The sequence below is a fragment of the Triplophysa dalaica genome, chromosome 2 (genome assembly GCF_015846415.1).
Source record: "Triplophysa dalaica isolate WHDGS20190420 chromosome 2, ASM1584641v1, whole genome shotgun sequence".
Lineage (NCBI taxonomy): Eukaryota > Metazoa > Chordata > Actinopteri > Cypriniformes > Nemacheilidae > Triplophysa > Triplophysa dalaica.
This window is the reverse complement of record NC_079543.1, coordinates 7,807,808-7,825,064: the sequence shown is the minus strand read 5'-3', so window position 1 is coordinate 7,825,064 and position 17,257 is coordinate 7,807,808. Positions and strand designations below refer to the sequence as shown.

The following is a 17,257-nucleotide window of genomic DNA, read 5'->3' as shown; positions in this document are numbered from 1 at the left end:
TGGTGCATATAGGTGAAAACAAATTCATTTTAGCTCGCTTTTAAAACTTAGTTGGGAAGACTTGCAGTATACTTCATATGTACAGTAAGCAGCAAGTCTAACACCGTGTCTTCACCGGACACGACCTGCAGTGTTAACAGCGTTAGTTTTTTCAGTAACTAGTAATCAAATGCACAACTGTTTCCCCCGTTACAAAGCCGTTACCTTTATTGACAATAAAATGCAGCATTACTATAATTGAGCTCACTGAAGCAGTTTTGATCCGAGTAGGCTCTCTCTCATCCAAATGACCTACAAAGATTTTTTTCTCTGCTGTGTGAGTTGAGGTGTTGGACACATGACTGGTTTTGAATTGCGTGTGGGGTGGGAGATAACCGCATATAACTGATGATGATTGGCTTGGGTAAAGTAAATTTTTCATCTTTTGCCAACCAGAGGCAGACAAGGTTCCCTTTCTGTCGGTCTCTCGACGTTGTGTCGAGAACGACAGATGGGGTTCGCCCTTGAGAACCAATCAACTCTGACTACTATAGAAAAGGCCAATGAAATTTGGCGAATGCAATTTGCATGCCGGGCTCCGCCCCCGGAAATCCGGTATAAAAGGAGGCCGGCGTGCAGCATTCACTTACCTTTTGTTCTTCAGAGCCATCGCTCATGAGTACAACTCAGGATTCAATCCTCTACAACTACACGCTGGTGCTACGACGTGTTACAGCGGATCGTCCCTTCCTGCAGCGACCTTCCCCTGGGCGTCTCGGCGGTTCCGGAGGTGTTAGAGATTTTTTCTAAAAGTCCTTTTCAGGACTGACTGAGCATTCTCCAGCGCGGCATGTCCCGCTGTTCTCTTGGGTGCGGCACCCTCATCGAGGAGGGGGATGGACACGATCGCTGCATTAGGTGTCTGGGCGTCCAGCACACTGAAGCAGCGTTCGTTGACACATCTGCCTGCACTGCGGGCAGATTGTCATTCAGAAGTTGCGGTCACGGGTGGCTGTCTTCCTACGGGAACCAGCCACCATTTCGTCTGCTACCCGGGCTGTGACATCTGTGGCTACGGCCCCGATGACCACCCACGTTAGCAGCGTTAGTGATATGGGGAACTCTGCAAACGTAAACCCGCCAGCCAAGTGCTCACGGGCCGATCGCACCCCGATTCGCTCTTCTGAACGTTCCCCAACCGGCGGTGGCATACCGTCCGGATCCTCACGCACACACTCGGAAACGATGTGTGACGTAGATGAGATGTCGCTCGCAGCATCGGAGGGAGACTGGCATCCGACTCTGCCGAATCCAAACTCCACCCCCAACGGTCGAGTTCAGGAGGAAGCAGAAGTGATGTCATCCGTGCTAACCCGGGGATACGTGGTTCCCGAGGTCGGTGCGCGGTGCAAACCGCGGCCACCCTGGGTGCCATGTTTTTCCCGGAGGTGCATGAGGAGCTGTGTAAAACTTGGAACGCTCCACTCACGGACCGTTCCAGTGAAACCAGCTCCGGCTCCCTTACTTCCCTCGATGGTGAGGCAGCCAAGGACTGCGTCGAGATCCCCCGGGTGGAACGTCCGCCTGCGGTGCACCTGTGCCGCGGACGGCTACCACCTGGGGGGGGATCGACCACTCCTACCGTCCAAAGCACGTAAGACTTCGGCATCACTGGTGTCGAAAGCTTGCGATGTTGCGGGCCAGGCTGCCTCCTCTCTCTATGCCTTGGCCATCCTGCAGGTCCGCCAGGCCAGGGCGTTGAGAGGGCTCCACGAGGGTAAGGCCGACCCGGGTATAATGCAGGATCTCCGTGTCACCGCTGACAGCGCTCTACGGGCGACTAAGGCGGCGGCACGGGCCCTGGGTCGGACGATGTCCACGGTAGTGGTCCAGGAGAGACACCCCCGGCTATACCTTGTGCAGAAGAGTGACAGCAAGGAAGTCCGCTTTCTTGATGCACTCATCTCGCAGGGTGGGTTGTTGGTAACACCGTTGAGGACTGCGCTCAGCAGTTTTTTGACGGCGAAGCAGACAGTGGCAATTAACCACATTTTTTTCACGCCGCAACTCGGCCGCCTACAGGCCTCCGAGATCTCACGTGACGTCTGCTTCCCTGCAACCCAGGACCCTTTCGACATCGGCTCCGGTTCCTGTGCCCCCACAGGCGGCACCCCGGAAGCAGAGGTCGAGGGGGAAACCTCCACCCCGTCAGCAACCTCCTCGCGAGAAGGGACACTGACGGGAAGACCCCAGGGAGAACAACATCGGGCCCGAACCTTCACAGCCACGGCTCTGATCGGTCGGTACGGGACGACTCCTGCCTCGTCACCAAAGCCGGGCCCTTGTTAGGGCTTGGCGCCCACTTACTCACTGAGTTTTCTGTTCTCCCCGGGTTTACTTGCAGCCGATCGCACACTCCACTGGACTGTGCTTGGCGAACCGACCTCACACCCTGGCGAGGCGTGAGGTCGTACACATACGACAGCCGTCACCACTCTCAAACCGACAGTGCGTGCCGTTGTCCCGCCAGGCAGGTAAGCAGGCGGAGCAAAAACCTTCCCTCCGGGGACTCCCCGCGACATGGTTAGCTCCGCCAGCCGACGAACCACCCCCCGTGGGAATGATGAAGCAGACCGTCCCCTTGGTCAACCTGTCACAGTCCCTGGGAGCTCGAGAGCTGCCCACACTGTCTCGCTGGCTAATGAGGGCGGTCCGTCTTGGTTACTCGATCCAGTTCGCCAGAGACTCACCCAAGTTTCGGGGCATCATCTCTCCCTCTGTCAGAGGCAGGGACGCCTCCGTACTTCGGGTAGAGGTCACCACCCTTCTGGCAAAACAGGCATCGAGTTCGTCCCTCAAAACCAAGATGTTCAGTGGGTCACCACCCGCACTTCATCGTTCCCAAGAAAGACGGCTGGTTGCCCCCAAAGGCTGCGTACCCTGAACAGAGCACCTTCACAAGCTGCCATTCAGGGTGCTCACACAGAGGCGCGTCCTGACATCTATGAGGTGTCAGGATTGGTTCGTGGCAATCGACCTGAAGGACGCTTACTTTCATGTCTCGATCCTCCTCGACACCGGCCGTTCCCACGGTTCGCGTGCGAGAGGCGGGCATATCAGTACAGAGTCCTCCCTTTCGGTCTGTCCCTGACCGCCCTTTCTCCCTGAGAGGAGGAAGGCGAGCGGGTACTAAACTATCTCAGCGACTGGCCTATCTTGGCACACTCGCGAGATCTGTTATGTACACAAAGGGACCTGGTGCTCCGGCACCTAGGTCGATTGGGACTCCAGGTCAACCAAGAGAGGGGCAAGCTCTCCCCAGTGCAGAGCATCCTCTTTCTCGGTATGGAACTCAACTCTGTCACCATGTCGGCACACCTGTCCGCAGTTGTGCCCAACCAGTGTTGAACTGTCTGAAATGAACATTTTAGGCAGACAGCGGTCCCCCTGAAACAATTCAGAGGCTCCTGGGACACATGGCGTCCTCGCGGGCTAATACCCCTCGAGTTGATGCACATGACACCGCTCCAACACTGGTTTCAGAGTCGAGTTCCGAGGAGAGCGTGGCACACCGGCAGCAGGCGCATGGTGATGCCGCCCTGCTGCCGACGCACCATAACCCCTAGTCTTTATGACTTTTTCGACGGACTCAGGTCCCTCTGAGCAGGTTGTGAGGCAGGTCGTGGTGACGACTGAAGTCTCCCTGCAGGGGTGCGGTGTAGTGTGCAACGGGCACGCAGGTAGGGTGTTGGACGAACCCCCGCCTGCGCTGGCATATCAATTGCCAAGAGTTGTGGGCTATGCTACTTGCACTGAGCAGGCTACGGCCTCTCGTGCGAGACATGCACGTGCTGTTCCGAGGACAGCACTATAGCTGTAGCGAATACAGATCGTCAGGGTGGCGTTCGCACACAGCAGCTAAACACAACTTGCTCGACGCCTCCTCCGGTGGAGTCAACAGGTGAATCGTTCCCTGCAGGCCACACACCCCGGGCAAACTGAACTAGACAGCCGACGTGCTTTCTCGCCAGTTTATGCCTCGTGGATAGTGGCGACTCCACCCCCGTGCAGTCCAGCTCATTTGGAGGCTGTTCGGGTAGGCCCAGGTATAACCTGTTCACCTCCCGTAACACCACCATTTGCCCGCTTGATAGTCCCTGCCCTCGGCACGGATATCCTTGCGCACAGCTGGCCGCGGGATGGGCGGAAGCACACCTTCCCCCCCCCAGGAGCCTTCTTGTACAGACTCTGTGCAAGGTCAGGGAGCAGGAGCACCAAGTGTTATTGGTTACACCACACCGGTCTAACCGCACTTGGCCTCAGAGCCGATGCTCTGGACAGCGACTCCCCCTGAACCATTCCCCTGACAGAGGACCTACTCTCTCAGGGGAAGGACACGTTCTGGCATCCCAGATCAGACCTCTGGAACACCCATGTCTGGTCTCTAGACGGGACGAGAAGATCCTAAGATGGCTACTCCCCCTATACGGCTGAGACCATCACCCAGGCTAGGGCCCCATCTACTAGGCGGTTACACGCCTCTAGACGGTGCCTCTTCTCGTCCTGGTGTCTTTCTCAACGAGAAAGACCCACTGAGGTGCTTGATCAGGATTGTGTTCCCCTCCTCACGAGACTGGAGACTAACATCTCCCTTCCACACTGAAAGTGTATGTAGTCGCTATTGCCACTCATCACGACTCAGTCGGTGGAAAGTTTCTAGGGCAACACGACCTGGTCACCAGGTTCCTAAGCAGCGAGAGGGCGGAATCCGCCTCATCTCCGCTCCAGACCCTCTTGGGACCCTAAGTGGTCCTGGGGAGCCTCAGGGCCCCCCAAAGAGCCCCTCGGAGGTTCCGATCTTCCTCATAGAGTAAGACGGCCCTCCTGACGGCGCTCACTTTCTTCAAGAGGGTAGGGGACCACCGAGCATCCTCCGTGTCCCTGGATTGCCTTAAACTCGGCCCTGGAAACTCTCACGTTATCTTGAGACCCAGGCCCGGATGCGTGCCCAAGAAGTTCCCACTACTCCCTCCGGGGCCAAGTGGTGAACTTGCAGGCGCTCCCCATAGGGGAGGAAGACCCAACCCGATTAGTGTTGTGTCCAGTACGTACTGGACCGCACGCAGAGCTCTGAAGCTCTGACCAGCTCCGTGTCTGTTGGAGGACAGCAGAAGGGGAAGGCTGTCTCCAAACAGAGGCTGGCGCACTGGGTCGTGGACGCCGTTACGACGGCATTCCGATCTCAGAATCTCCCATGCCCATTGGCAGTGAGGGCTCACTCCACACGGAGTTTAGCCACCTCCTGGACACTGGCAGAAGCGCCTCTCTAGCAGACATCTGTAGAGCTGCGGGTTGGGCTATGCCCAAACACCTTCGCAAGGGTTAACAACCTTCGCGTAAACCCGGTGTCAGCCCACGTCCTGCGTGGCGACATGTAGGACTGGCATCCGGGGGGGCGTATGCCTGCGAAAGCACCTTTCCACCCTCTAACAGGTTGGGTCAGTGTGCTATTTACCTTTTCTTCTTACCCGAACACATCGCTAAGAAACTGGTACCTCACCAGCCTCCCTTCTTACCCAGACACTGGTTAAGAATAGGCATTCCATCCATCACCAAACAAGCACCCCCTGGGGGCTGGCTGGGCAGAGCAGCCTTCCCCCTTAGGCCGGGATACCATGTGAGCTATCACAGATAGCTCTAACCGGACCTAGTGCTACCGGACGTCTGTAACACCCCCTCCGTGGGCTGTTCCGTCTGATGTATCCTCATGAGAATGGTTCCCACTCCTGGTAACCCATGAGCTTCCCCAGGTGGGCCTCCACCTCGCGGTTAACTACTCAGTCCGCACGTTCCATGCGTTCTCTCCAAGGACGAGACCATACCTATATCCACCATATTCCTCCCCACGGGTAGGAGGTGGCCTCTGTAGCGCTTCTCTGATTAAGAGTCGCGCTTACCCGGTGTAAACTGATCTGGACGGCCTCTCGCCTATAGAGAGCTAAGGCCCCGTCCGTGAAAGTTACCGGTCAGGGCTGTACCCATCTTTCTCCAAGAAAGCTCTGGAACCCCCCGACCACCACACTGGAAGGTTACAGTCTCACGAAAGCTTCGAGATGACACGCCCAGGCTTGTTACCATCGCTTCGCTAGAGATTGTGACGCGATACAGCGTTGTGGCGTTTTCCATAGGCAACCCCATCTGTCGTTCTCGACACAACGTCGAGAGACCGACAGAAAGGGAACGTCTTGGTTACGTATGTAACCTCAGTTCCCTGATGGAGGGAACGAGACGTTGTGTCCCTTATGCCACGAACACGTATCGTATTCTGCTGCAGTTTGAGAGGTCTCAGGCTCTTCAGAACAAAGGTAAGTGAATGCTGCACGCCGGCCTCCTTTTATACCAGATTTCCGGGGGCGGAGCCCGGCATGCAAATTGCATTCGCCAAATTTCATTGGCCTTTTCTATAGTAGTCAGAGTTGATTGGTTCTCAAGGGCGAACCCCATCTGTCGTTCTCGACACAACGTCTCGTTCCCTCCATCAGGGAACTGAGGTTACATACGTAACCAAGACGTTTTCACACACGAACATAGTCGCACAGAGTACACCAATGCCTAGGAGTCGGAGAGCGATGGCAAGAGCAGTTCAAATGAAAAGCTCTGTCTCAAGCTCAGTGTTTTATCTGGAACAACATGTTGCCAAATTGCTAAACTATCGAACTACAAGTTCAGAAAACCACATCTTTACAACTTACAACTTTATAAAAGGATAGTTCCCTCCCGATATTATCCCTCTAAGAGGACAACTTGGAAAAAATCTGAACAAATCTGTCTGGCCCTTATTTCTTTCTTTCCTTACATTTCCCTCACAGCAACAACGCAGTCATTTGATCATTCATTGAAACTGAAAAAAACTGGCAGTTGGATGTTGGTACATGTCTTTAGAAGCATAATTTATTTGTTTTGACATTTTCTTGTTGACCAGTTTCTGTGCAAAAAATAGTAAAAGTTCTGAACTATTCTATTGTGTTTTATCGTTCCAGTATAGTAATGATTTAATTTACAATATTGAAATGTAAAATATTTAATTAAATACGTGTCTCACACATTGACCCACAGCAACATTAAAATAGTGTAGATAAGTGTACAATGTTTTATTCAAATAATTTATGTGACTTAGTTTCCATTTCATTTATTTAACATATTTAATATTGGGGGCATCCAAGTTATTTGACATATTTAATTTTTTTTTTAAAAGGCAACGCAATAGTTACATTCCCTGGTAATTAGTTACTTTTATAAGGATGTAACTCCGTTACTATTTGTGAGAATTAACTATAGCTAATTACTTTTTAAAAGCAACGTGCCCAACAGTGGCGACCAGCATGAAGCGAAATGACAAAGGACATAAGAATCACGTTAGAACCCATTATAATAAAAAAATGTGTCCACACTGGATGCGGCGCTCCGGTCGCGTCCAGTTTAGACACGGTGTAAGGAAGTGGTCAAACAGACACTGACTATTACAAGTGGCTGATTCGCAATGGCAGCAGATTATACACATTTAGTTTCTTACACAATAAACATTGATGTTAGCATGTTTCCATGGTAACACTGTGAGGGAATAAAACATTTAAACATACCATTTAAATAATCAACATCTCAGTTGAATTATAGATACCCTGATCACACACATACATCTATGAGACATCTATTTGATGCTGCAATGCATATGTCAATATGTCTCGGAGACGTTTCAAGTCAGATATCTTACAGACATTTAAAATATTTCTGAAAGATGTTTATGGTTTAGAGTGTATGTAAAACTGTGTTTTCTAAGACATTTATCGGATGTTTTTACACAGCAGATGTATTCCAGATCTCAAGATCTTTAGCAGACATTTTACAGACGTACATGTGCTATCTATTTGGATGGATTTGTCTAAATAAGATTGCTCCATTGCCTTCTGGGATTGTTTTATCCTTTACGGGTGCTTATGATGCTACTTAAAATATGCCACAATACACTTAAATTAATATGAATATTTTCCAAATATATTTTTTCATCCGTATTTTGAATTAAGCTGTTTTAGCATGAAGGAAAATGTCAATAAAATTAACTGCTAATGTATTCGCAGAAATTTACAAGCACATTTTACTTTTGCTCAGATATATAACCCAAATATTGTATGCAGGTCACAAAGTTTCAACACATTTTGTTTCATAAAAAAGTGCACAAATGCAATCCTTGGGGCTGGCAGAGAAATAAGATATGAAATGATTCTATACTTGAGCACATGCATTGCTGAGAAACCAGCGACTGCGATGCCATGTTTTTCTAGAGGAACCCTTTGAATGACAGAACATTAACATGAAATTAGCATAAATAAAACTGGCAGATGGGAATAGTGTTCATAAACGTGCAAGATTTTATTCGAGGGCTGTTTTGAAACTACAGTGTGTCGGTGGTTGGAGTGAGTAACTAATCAACACTGTGTGCAGCCCAAGACATCTTAATAATCTCCTCATTAATCTCGCCGTGAAATACAAACACAGCCGTGAGCAAACTCTTCAATTGTCAACTCTTGGTCTAAATTCTATTATTAAAGCCCTTTGCACCTCATTCCACCCTTAAAATACGAATAATCAGAGAAGAACAGAGCGCCGGGGTGGCGGGGATGCGAAGATGGCTTTTCATTGGGATTGACAGGACAGTTTTATCAGCGTGGAGCACCTGCGCGAGGGTCAGAGCCGGAAAACCACACACAAGCAAAGCCGATCTGGGCAGTTACAGCTGCTGTAATTGGTTTCATTGACCCTTCTCTGATCGGAGCTTTTTGATTCTGAAGGATCTCTGACAGGTTGGGTCAGATATTACTTCAGCTCGCTCGGATGCCATCGGGGGCCATTGCTAATCTGCGGGAAGATCCGACACACACACGCTTCCATTCAAATAGCTGCAGTTTAGCTATGATAAAGCTATGAGGTAGAGACCAACTGCTATTTTTAGTATGGTGTACATTTTTAAGAGTTCATGGTGTGTTGAAAAAAAAAATATATATATTAAAATAATAAAAATTATAATAATAATAAATTATATATAAATCATATTTTAGTTGTAGACTTTTTTTAGGGTAAAGTGATAAGATTAAAGTTATAACAATAACATAATAAAGTAAACATTTGATTAAAAGTTAATAAATAACTTTAAATCAAAGTTAATTTAAAGCTGACATATAACACAAATGTTTCATACAATGTTTTCCATAATTGTGTGATCACTTAGTCATTGCATTGCATTATTTACATTACTTTAAACCACCAAAATAAGTTAATACATTTCACTGAGTTTTATGAAGTTAAAGCACTTTATAACAAGCCAAAATTCAAGAAATATGTAAAAAACCTGCAATTATGGCTCTTCCAATTCTATGTGTCATACAGTACTTTTTCCACGGTAAAATAACCGTATTCTATCCACTGTGTCACATTCTGTATTCAGCTGGCTGCTTCTCATTTGACATTCTCTGCTTGAACGCATACAATAGAAGCAACAACTTCAGATCTCCAGAAATGAAAACTGTCCTCATGGGGGAGGAAAGTTGCGACACACGGGTCACTTCTTAATGTAGGTGAGAGAGAGGAAACGTCCTGGCCAGAATATGAAGGATTACCTGTCAGGTCTGAAGGAAACTCGCTGCAGTCTGTGTGTATGATTCTCTTTCTGTACTTTTGCAGAAACAAGCGCATTACTTGTAATAAATCTTTGAATGTGACAGTTAACAAAGCTCAGTAATGTGAAAAGGAATGCTTTTGTGTTTGTTTTATACTTATAAAAATGCAATGCAGATCGCTTTACATACAGTAAAAGCAAGTGCCAAATGCATGAATGTAAATGCTATGATATTGTGGCTGAAATAAATCCACACTTGGAGGAGGTTTTGATTTAAAGGGCAAAATTTGGTCAAAGACCACAAACACTGATACACAATCCACAAAGGAATCAGGCCAAAAGCAGTTATCCAAAAACGTAATCCACAAAGCAGGCCAAAAGGTTGAACATGTGGAACAAAGCAGTAACAATGAAACGCTCAGTAAAGCTGTCAACAATACATCACAGAAAGCCAAATTCATTGCAGATGCTGCATGTGAAAGGTGCTGCCATATTGGAAAGGGCAAAACGGCCTTAAAAACATCAAAAAATAGAGAACCTGCATTTTTCTGAATAAGAAGTACAATGATGCTTACAGTTCTCATCCAATTTCAATGCTTGACAAGCATGAGTTCTCACGATTCCTTTTCTGACAAAAGTAACATCCTGACAATAAATAAATAGAGACAAAACTGTTTGGAGGTCCATGTAGATAACCCATTAAAATTGGTCATGCAGTATGTAATTTCCTATCGTGGAACTGAATGAAAAGTCAAAAAAAAAAAAATTACACACGCCCCCTTTCTGACACGTTCACAAACATACTGGTACCCACCGCCCAAACTGCAATATCGTAGGTTGAGCTAATGTTGCTGAGTTGGGCTCCTACAAACAGGTTACAAAACCATCTGGTGCATCTAGCTTGCAGAAATGAAACACTGTCCCAGTAAGGGCTAATTCTGCAAGGCTTTTATCTAAAATGACTGACAGCACACGAATCTACAACCTTAACTCATCTTTAGCCCCTAAATCAACATGACCACTGAAGTATGCATAAATAACTAAAAGTGTGCCACAAATAAAAGATTCCCTGCTGTCAATCGGCATGTTGTCTTATTCGCTACTAGGCCAAACTGCTGTTATCAATGAAGATTTCCTTTCACTGTATGAGATAAGCAGGTGCAAATAGCCAGTATGATTCTTACACACAACTGGTGTGCAAATTTCTTCCCTGAAGAGAATGCTGGAAAGGTCTTCAGGTGGATACTATTAGATTACAGGCCGACAGCAGAGGGGATGCTGGGATTGAACTGCAGGTGGTTGCCCTTGCTCATGATGGATGCTGTTGTTGTCTGCTTCTGTGTAACTGATCCCAGAAGAGTGCTCATGAGACTTGAAAATATGTGAACATCTATATTATGTCATTTAGCAGACGCTTTTATCCAAAGCGACTTACAAGTTGGGTAAACAATGGAAGCAATTGGGCAAACATAAGGACAACAATGGGGACCAACATGGGACAGACTGTTGAATAGGCAGGTCAGGTCTGGGTACTCATTCGCTTCTAGATGAAATATATATTTTGTTCCTACACTTAAATTTTTGCAATTTCACGTGTCTTATACATGCATGGGGAACTTATATCACACGAAAGATAAAGAAAAACAAGTAATTCCGGCGAATGACTCATTTAACTCGTCCTAGACATTCCACACATTCATTTAGGAGATAAACACCGCAAAAAGGCAGATGTAAGTGTTCAAATGAATATTAATACGCATCTGCAACATTAACTACGGTACAACGATATTACCGTTTCAAAAATAGACGGATATCGCAGGTATTTTTAAGCTTTAGCATCCCGATGCTACCGTAGCACCTGTATACCGTGCAACCCTACTACAGTATACAGAGCCAAGTTCAATTTATCTAAGCATACTTTTTTTAAGTGTAAGCGAACAGACCAAAAAATCAAGAGATTGAAGTATTTATTTAAGCTCATTACTTGAGAAGCAACAATAATGAGATATCACGATTCATCTCTCTTACGGGGTATTGTGTTAATTTCTTCTATCAGGATGCAGTTAAGTGAAATATCATGCAGATTCACAACAAAACACCAAGCCTGTGTTTAATGCTGTGAATGTCTATAAACGTGAAGGTGGGAAGTGTTGCTCCACATCCTGCTTGTTTTATCTTTATCACTCAGTTTCTTTATCTCCGTGTAAGGCTTTGATTCAAGCTTCTCACTGGATTAAAGATGTCTTGTCCTTCAGGGCATAAATGAGTATAAGGATCAGCCTGCCTTTTTATCTGGCATTATGATGACATCATTTTCAGAAAGAATGATGAAATATAATCTGTGAAAGATTGGATTTTGTATGTTTGTGCTGCTCGTAAAGGATCAGATCAGGTTCATTTGAAGCGTGCAGGATGAACTTTAGAATTATGTGAGATGATGTTTGTGATGAAGAAACACAAAGGGCGACATAGTAACTTGTGCTATTTTTCAAATATTGAAAGAAAAATAATTCCTCTGTCAACAGACACAAATATATATGTAGATATACAGTATACTACCTGTCAAAAGTTTAGGATTATTTATTCATTGTTTTTGAATTTTGTTGTAATAAGGTTCAATAAAAGGAAAGAAGGAGATGGGAACCGGCAAACATTTAAACATTTAATAAAATAACAACAAAGTAAAAAGACAGCCGGCAGCCCCACACGGACGACTGCCGGCGAATAACACAAACCACAACTAAAATCCAGGCCTGGTCCTCTCTTATTAACGGTCCGGTCGCTCTTCCTCTTATGCTCCCTATCTCCTCCGTGATACGAGACCGGTGCACGTACAGCTGAAGCTCATTATCACTCACTCAACGGCCTCGACTCACGGTCTCGTCCTGCCTACTTCTCTACAATTGTTCTCACATTTACAATAGTAAACTAACCCAAACTATGGTTATACACTGGAAATGATGTTTTTCACTATAACAATCTAACAATCTGGACCCACCATTTTCCTAAAATTTTAACAAATGTTCTCTCTGTTCTTGATTTATAAATCCTTAATGCTAACTTTTACCTTAATGCTAGACTTGTATAGTGTTGATTTTGGACTTTATAGCTGATGTAAAGCAATATTTGTTTGCAATGTCTAGTCACACCATGTCATGGTCAGTTTAAATACATTAACTTATATTACATAGTCCCCATCCGCCCCCGAATTTGACTTTGAAAACAAAAAAACTCAAACAACACAGGCTATAAATCTCACATCTGCTGTTGTTTATGCACTTCATCATACAGAATGTTTAGTTCTGGGGTTATTGTTGTGTAAACCATGCAAAATCTGTGTCCTGCAGCAAAGCTGCTTTTCATGTCAACAGAGATACAAACACAGGTGCTAGAAAATAAAACTTTGAAATGTTTCATGAAAATGTTCAATGATTTTAATAAAGAATGATGAGCCGGCATGTCTAATTCAACGTCAGTACTTTCAAAAACATGGAAACCCGGATTCTTCATTCATGTTTAATGCTCCACAGCGAGGTGCATTGCAGCTATAAAGCGAAATCAAACATGTCCAACTGAGATCTTTTGATCTTCAGATAAGCCACTATATATAGACAGCAATCTCTTGAGTAAACGCAAAGAAGAACCAGACCTGACAGCAAGTTCTGACTTCAGTCCCCCACCGGGGGTTCAGAAATGTTGCCTTGTGTACACAAATGATGTATTTTTAGAATTTTAAGGTCATGGGAATGTTGTGTTCTTGTAAAGGGCACTGTAGGTTACTCCCTGTACTTTAGATAAGGCTTGAGTATATTTAATGTATAATATTAAATATATTTTTTCTTTAAACATATATACTCGGTCTGTATAAATGCTGTTTCAAAATGAAAAATCTCTTAAAGGAATAGTTCACCTTAAATTATTTACTCACCCTCTTGTCATTTCAAACCTGTATGACTTTTTTTCTGTACAATAACAAAGATATTGAAAAAGAAATAGAAACCAAAGAATAGAATAATAAAATGTTGGCAACAGAAAAACGTTGGACCCTATTGACTTGTATTGGTTTTGTGTCCATTCAATAGAAGTCATGTCTTTCTTAGTGCTTTCCCATAATGCATTGCAAAAGATAGGTGAGTCAATACACCCATAAAAATGCTGATAATAAATAACCAACAAATACAACAAAGTAAATACTGAAAGGTAGCTAAAACTCTAGGATGTTGACGTGAAAGGCAGCTGTCTATGTAGGCAGTTGGGCAGCTCACCAGGTTTTAAAAGGGTGTCATTTGGGACATGGCTCAAAACACAAGTCTACTAGACTAAAGGATCTCCTCCAAAACCCTAAAAAAGCTTCTTTACTTACCTTTGCCTCGCGGTTATCCTTCACATCGTATACGCTGAGCTTGATAACCGATTCACTGTAAACAGGCCAATCGGGTGGGAAACTCACACCAGCAGGAAACAGAGGATCTCTTGTTGCCTGCAAAGAGGAAAAGGACAGTCAGTGTTTGAGGGCTATAAATGAGTCAACAGCCTTCTTTCAACACTTTTAAACACATGTGTCCCTCTCTGCCTTATGCTTCTACAGATGGAAACCGGGCTGTATTGAGTGCAACATTCAACTATTTGCTTTCTGTAAACTCAATTTATTTTCATAAAATATGCGGTCACCAATTCATGTCGAATGACTTCAAGCTCAGGTGAGATGCCTCTGATCAGCGCTTCTCTGGATTTTCTGTGAAAGTCTTACAGTTTCATCTATAAACTTATTTATCAGGGCGTGCAGCAAGACGTTTCAGATGGCCTGTTGAGATAAAACTCGCCCTGCTTGAAAGAACAGGTTGTGGTTCACACTGCTTGATGTGGTGACTCTTGTGCTGATCTCAGATCTGTTCCTGGGAAGGAAACTTGTATTCACGCCTGTATTTACACGCTGGTATTTCCTCAGGTTGTTGTCGATGAACTGGGGCGTGTCTTGAATACGGCCCCTTGAGAAGGGTGGCGACGGATAGCGAATACAGATTGGTGATATGAGCTCATTTACACAGAGAGAAGTCCAGTATTAAGTCTGAGACTGGTACAGCCGACAACTCACCTCTTTCGAGAATAATTAACTGAATCATACACATAAAAGACAGTTGTGACTACTGTATATCTCTCTTAGTTTAAATTATGCAAATTGGCTTTCACTATCTGAATCTTATGTCTGAAACTTTGTACTGGCACTTCTCGTGGCTTGCCCTATTAGGATGAATAGCTTCTTGTGCTTTAAATAAAAAACAGCACCTAAATAAATAAAGTGAATAGATTCGTGGTCTATCTGTTTATTATTTAATGCTGCATTTCCACCGCGGCAACTTTTCCCCCCTGGAACTCGGGACATTGGGGCAGTAATCGGTGTGTTTCCACCGGAGGAACTGGGATCAAAAAAAGTTCTTAGTAAACAACCCCCCAGAAAGTCCCTACTCGTGAGGTGGTACTTTTCCAGAGTTCCAGTAGATTCAGTGGTGGGCCTTGGTTCTTGAATATGATGATAGGTTAACTCTACATGCTGCATCGTGTTTCGGTAAAAACGAATCACCATTTTTTTTAAGTTTGTAGAGGTGCGTGTAGTTTCAGCTGTTAACTGTTTGAAATTGATCAAAAATATGACGGATGGTCCAGGCTTTATTAAGAGTTTTTGCTGAGGACAAAATCCAATGGGAATGTGAAACGATGACCCGCAATGAAAGGTATACTTAAAAATAGTCGGTTATCACGAAAAAGTGTCCGTCGCTTTATGTGACGTCATTGTTGTTTGACATTACTGACCCCCTCGACTGGGAAGACCCGTCACATGTAATCCTACGTCACGGGGCTGATTTTCCTAATCTTCACAGGACTTTAGACCACTATGGAAATGCAGACAGCAACAGGTCTGTGGAGAAAAAGTTCCTTGGACAAATTGTTCATGGTAATTATTGTGGAAATGCAGCCGTAAACTAGAGATTCCTAAAAGTCAGAGGGCTACGACCCACCGAAAGCTTCAAGGCCCCATATTCATTTTTCCTGTCTTGGTATTATAACATACATGAATAGAATACAGCCTGTATATTTTGAATATTTACTTTTAATTTCTATTATGGGCAATTCCATGAAAATGTCAACCGTATCACGAAAATATTACATTTTTTCAAGATATTTACTATGGTAACAGCATAGATTTAACATTATTTCTAGTGCATGATTATTCATAGTCAGGTAAGTGATATTTTTAGGATTGTCACATCCATAACGCTACTTATTCCTCATAAATGGACACTTGAAAATGAATATATAGTAACTATTTTATGTTCTATAAAGAGGCATCCCTTCTCTATTCATTGGGTTTTATTGCTTCAGGATTGTGCTTTTTTTTACAGAAATCCTACAAAGTTTATCGTCTCCCAAAAAGCACGTCCTGGAATTGCCCTTATATATTTATTATATTAGGCTATCAATAGTTTATATTGCATGTATGTGGGATCACTCTAAAAAATGAAAGTAAATATAAAAAAACACAGTTTATCAAATTATTAGTTACTGAAGATATTACAGGATACTATGATATTTATTCTCTACTGTAGTATATTTTACTATAGTTTACTTAAGGAAATACTAAAGTATACTATACTAAAATTCCCACCCAAGTTATCTGCAGTCTGGAAAGCCCTGATCTAGGCAGACAATACTATCAGCGTTGACAAGCACGTCTTTAAGTTTCTTGGTCCTACAAACTAACAGAGAATTTTGATTTGTTCAAAAAAATACTTTTTTAGTATTTCCAAACCAGAAAGCCATCAAGCCATAATGAAGCATTTCAAGGCTAATAAAACCAAAGTAATCAAAATGAAATGACAATTAATACAAAAAATACATAAACAATCAAGTTTGAGGATACAAAATGACATGAGGGAGAGTGAACAATGACGAATTTATTACTGTTCCTAAAAAACTGAGAATGTGCTCCGAAAGACAGACACCTCCCCAAGAATGCTTCAAGTAAAAACACAGAGCCAGATTGATTTTATAAGCTGCTTAATTAAAGAACCAGCAGGGAATGGGGACTAAAAGGCCTTACAGCGGACCCCCGGTCAGGTCCTGAGAATCTTTCCAAGTTTACAAGCTCAGCCATTAAAAACCTTTACGGGCTTCAACAGCACACTAACCTTATCCTCCATCCCTGGAAGTTCAGCAGTGTCGGAGCCGAGCTAAACCAAGTGACCAGCAAAAATCCAAAGGTGCACAATCACAAGGTCAATACCATCGGTGGCAATAAATCAGTGTAGCGTCACAGGGGAGCGCTGAAAATTCTTCTGCTGTGTGGGTAATGGTCAGTCCTCAGGGCTAATGGCCCCGTTTCAAAAAGCCGGGTTTACTTAGTGTGTGTGTGGAATATGCAGGAGTGGGAGGGTGGGGGTAATTTAGACGTGTCCCAAAGTGGCCAATTTGTTCTGTAATACGCTGCCATGCTGCGCAGTTCCCTGCACGCTCATATTTTAACTCCAACCGGCCATTCAATAGAAACATAATACAAAAAGCAAAGTCTAAAGAGATGATTTTGGCCAGAAACACTATGCAGACATGAAC

The 17,257-nt window shown here is 44.6% G+C and overlaps 1 protein-coding gene across 3 annotated transcripts in view; it reads right to left on the bottom strand.

Annotated features, from left to right (window-relative positions):
* The window catches only part of inpp4b (inositol polyphosphate-4-phosphatase type II B), a 102,140-nt gene extending 85,133 nt beyond the window's left edge, over positions 1-17,007 (bottom strand). The window contains exons 1-2 of one of the 3 annotated variants that reach the window (XR_008904880.1): positions 16,837-17,006; positions 14,013-14,129 (exon numbers count right to left, since the gene is read on the bottom strand). Coding sequence is in view for 2 of the 3 variants with exons in the window: in XM_056733781.1 (XP_056589759.1) it covers positions 14,013-14,129; positions 16,837-16,848 (129 nt within the window). In the remaining variant the exon portion in view is untranslated. Of the gene's footprint in view, positions 1-14,012; positions 14,130-16,836 lie in introns of all 3 variants that reach the window. The other 2 variants (XM_056733781.1, XM_056733792.1) reach the window with 2 other exon arrangements.
* Positions 17,008-17,257: the final 250 nt, after the last annotated feature.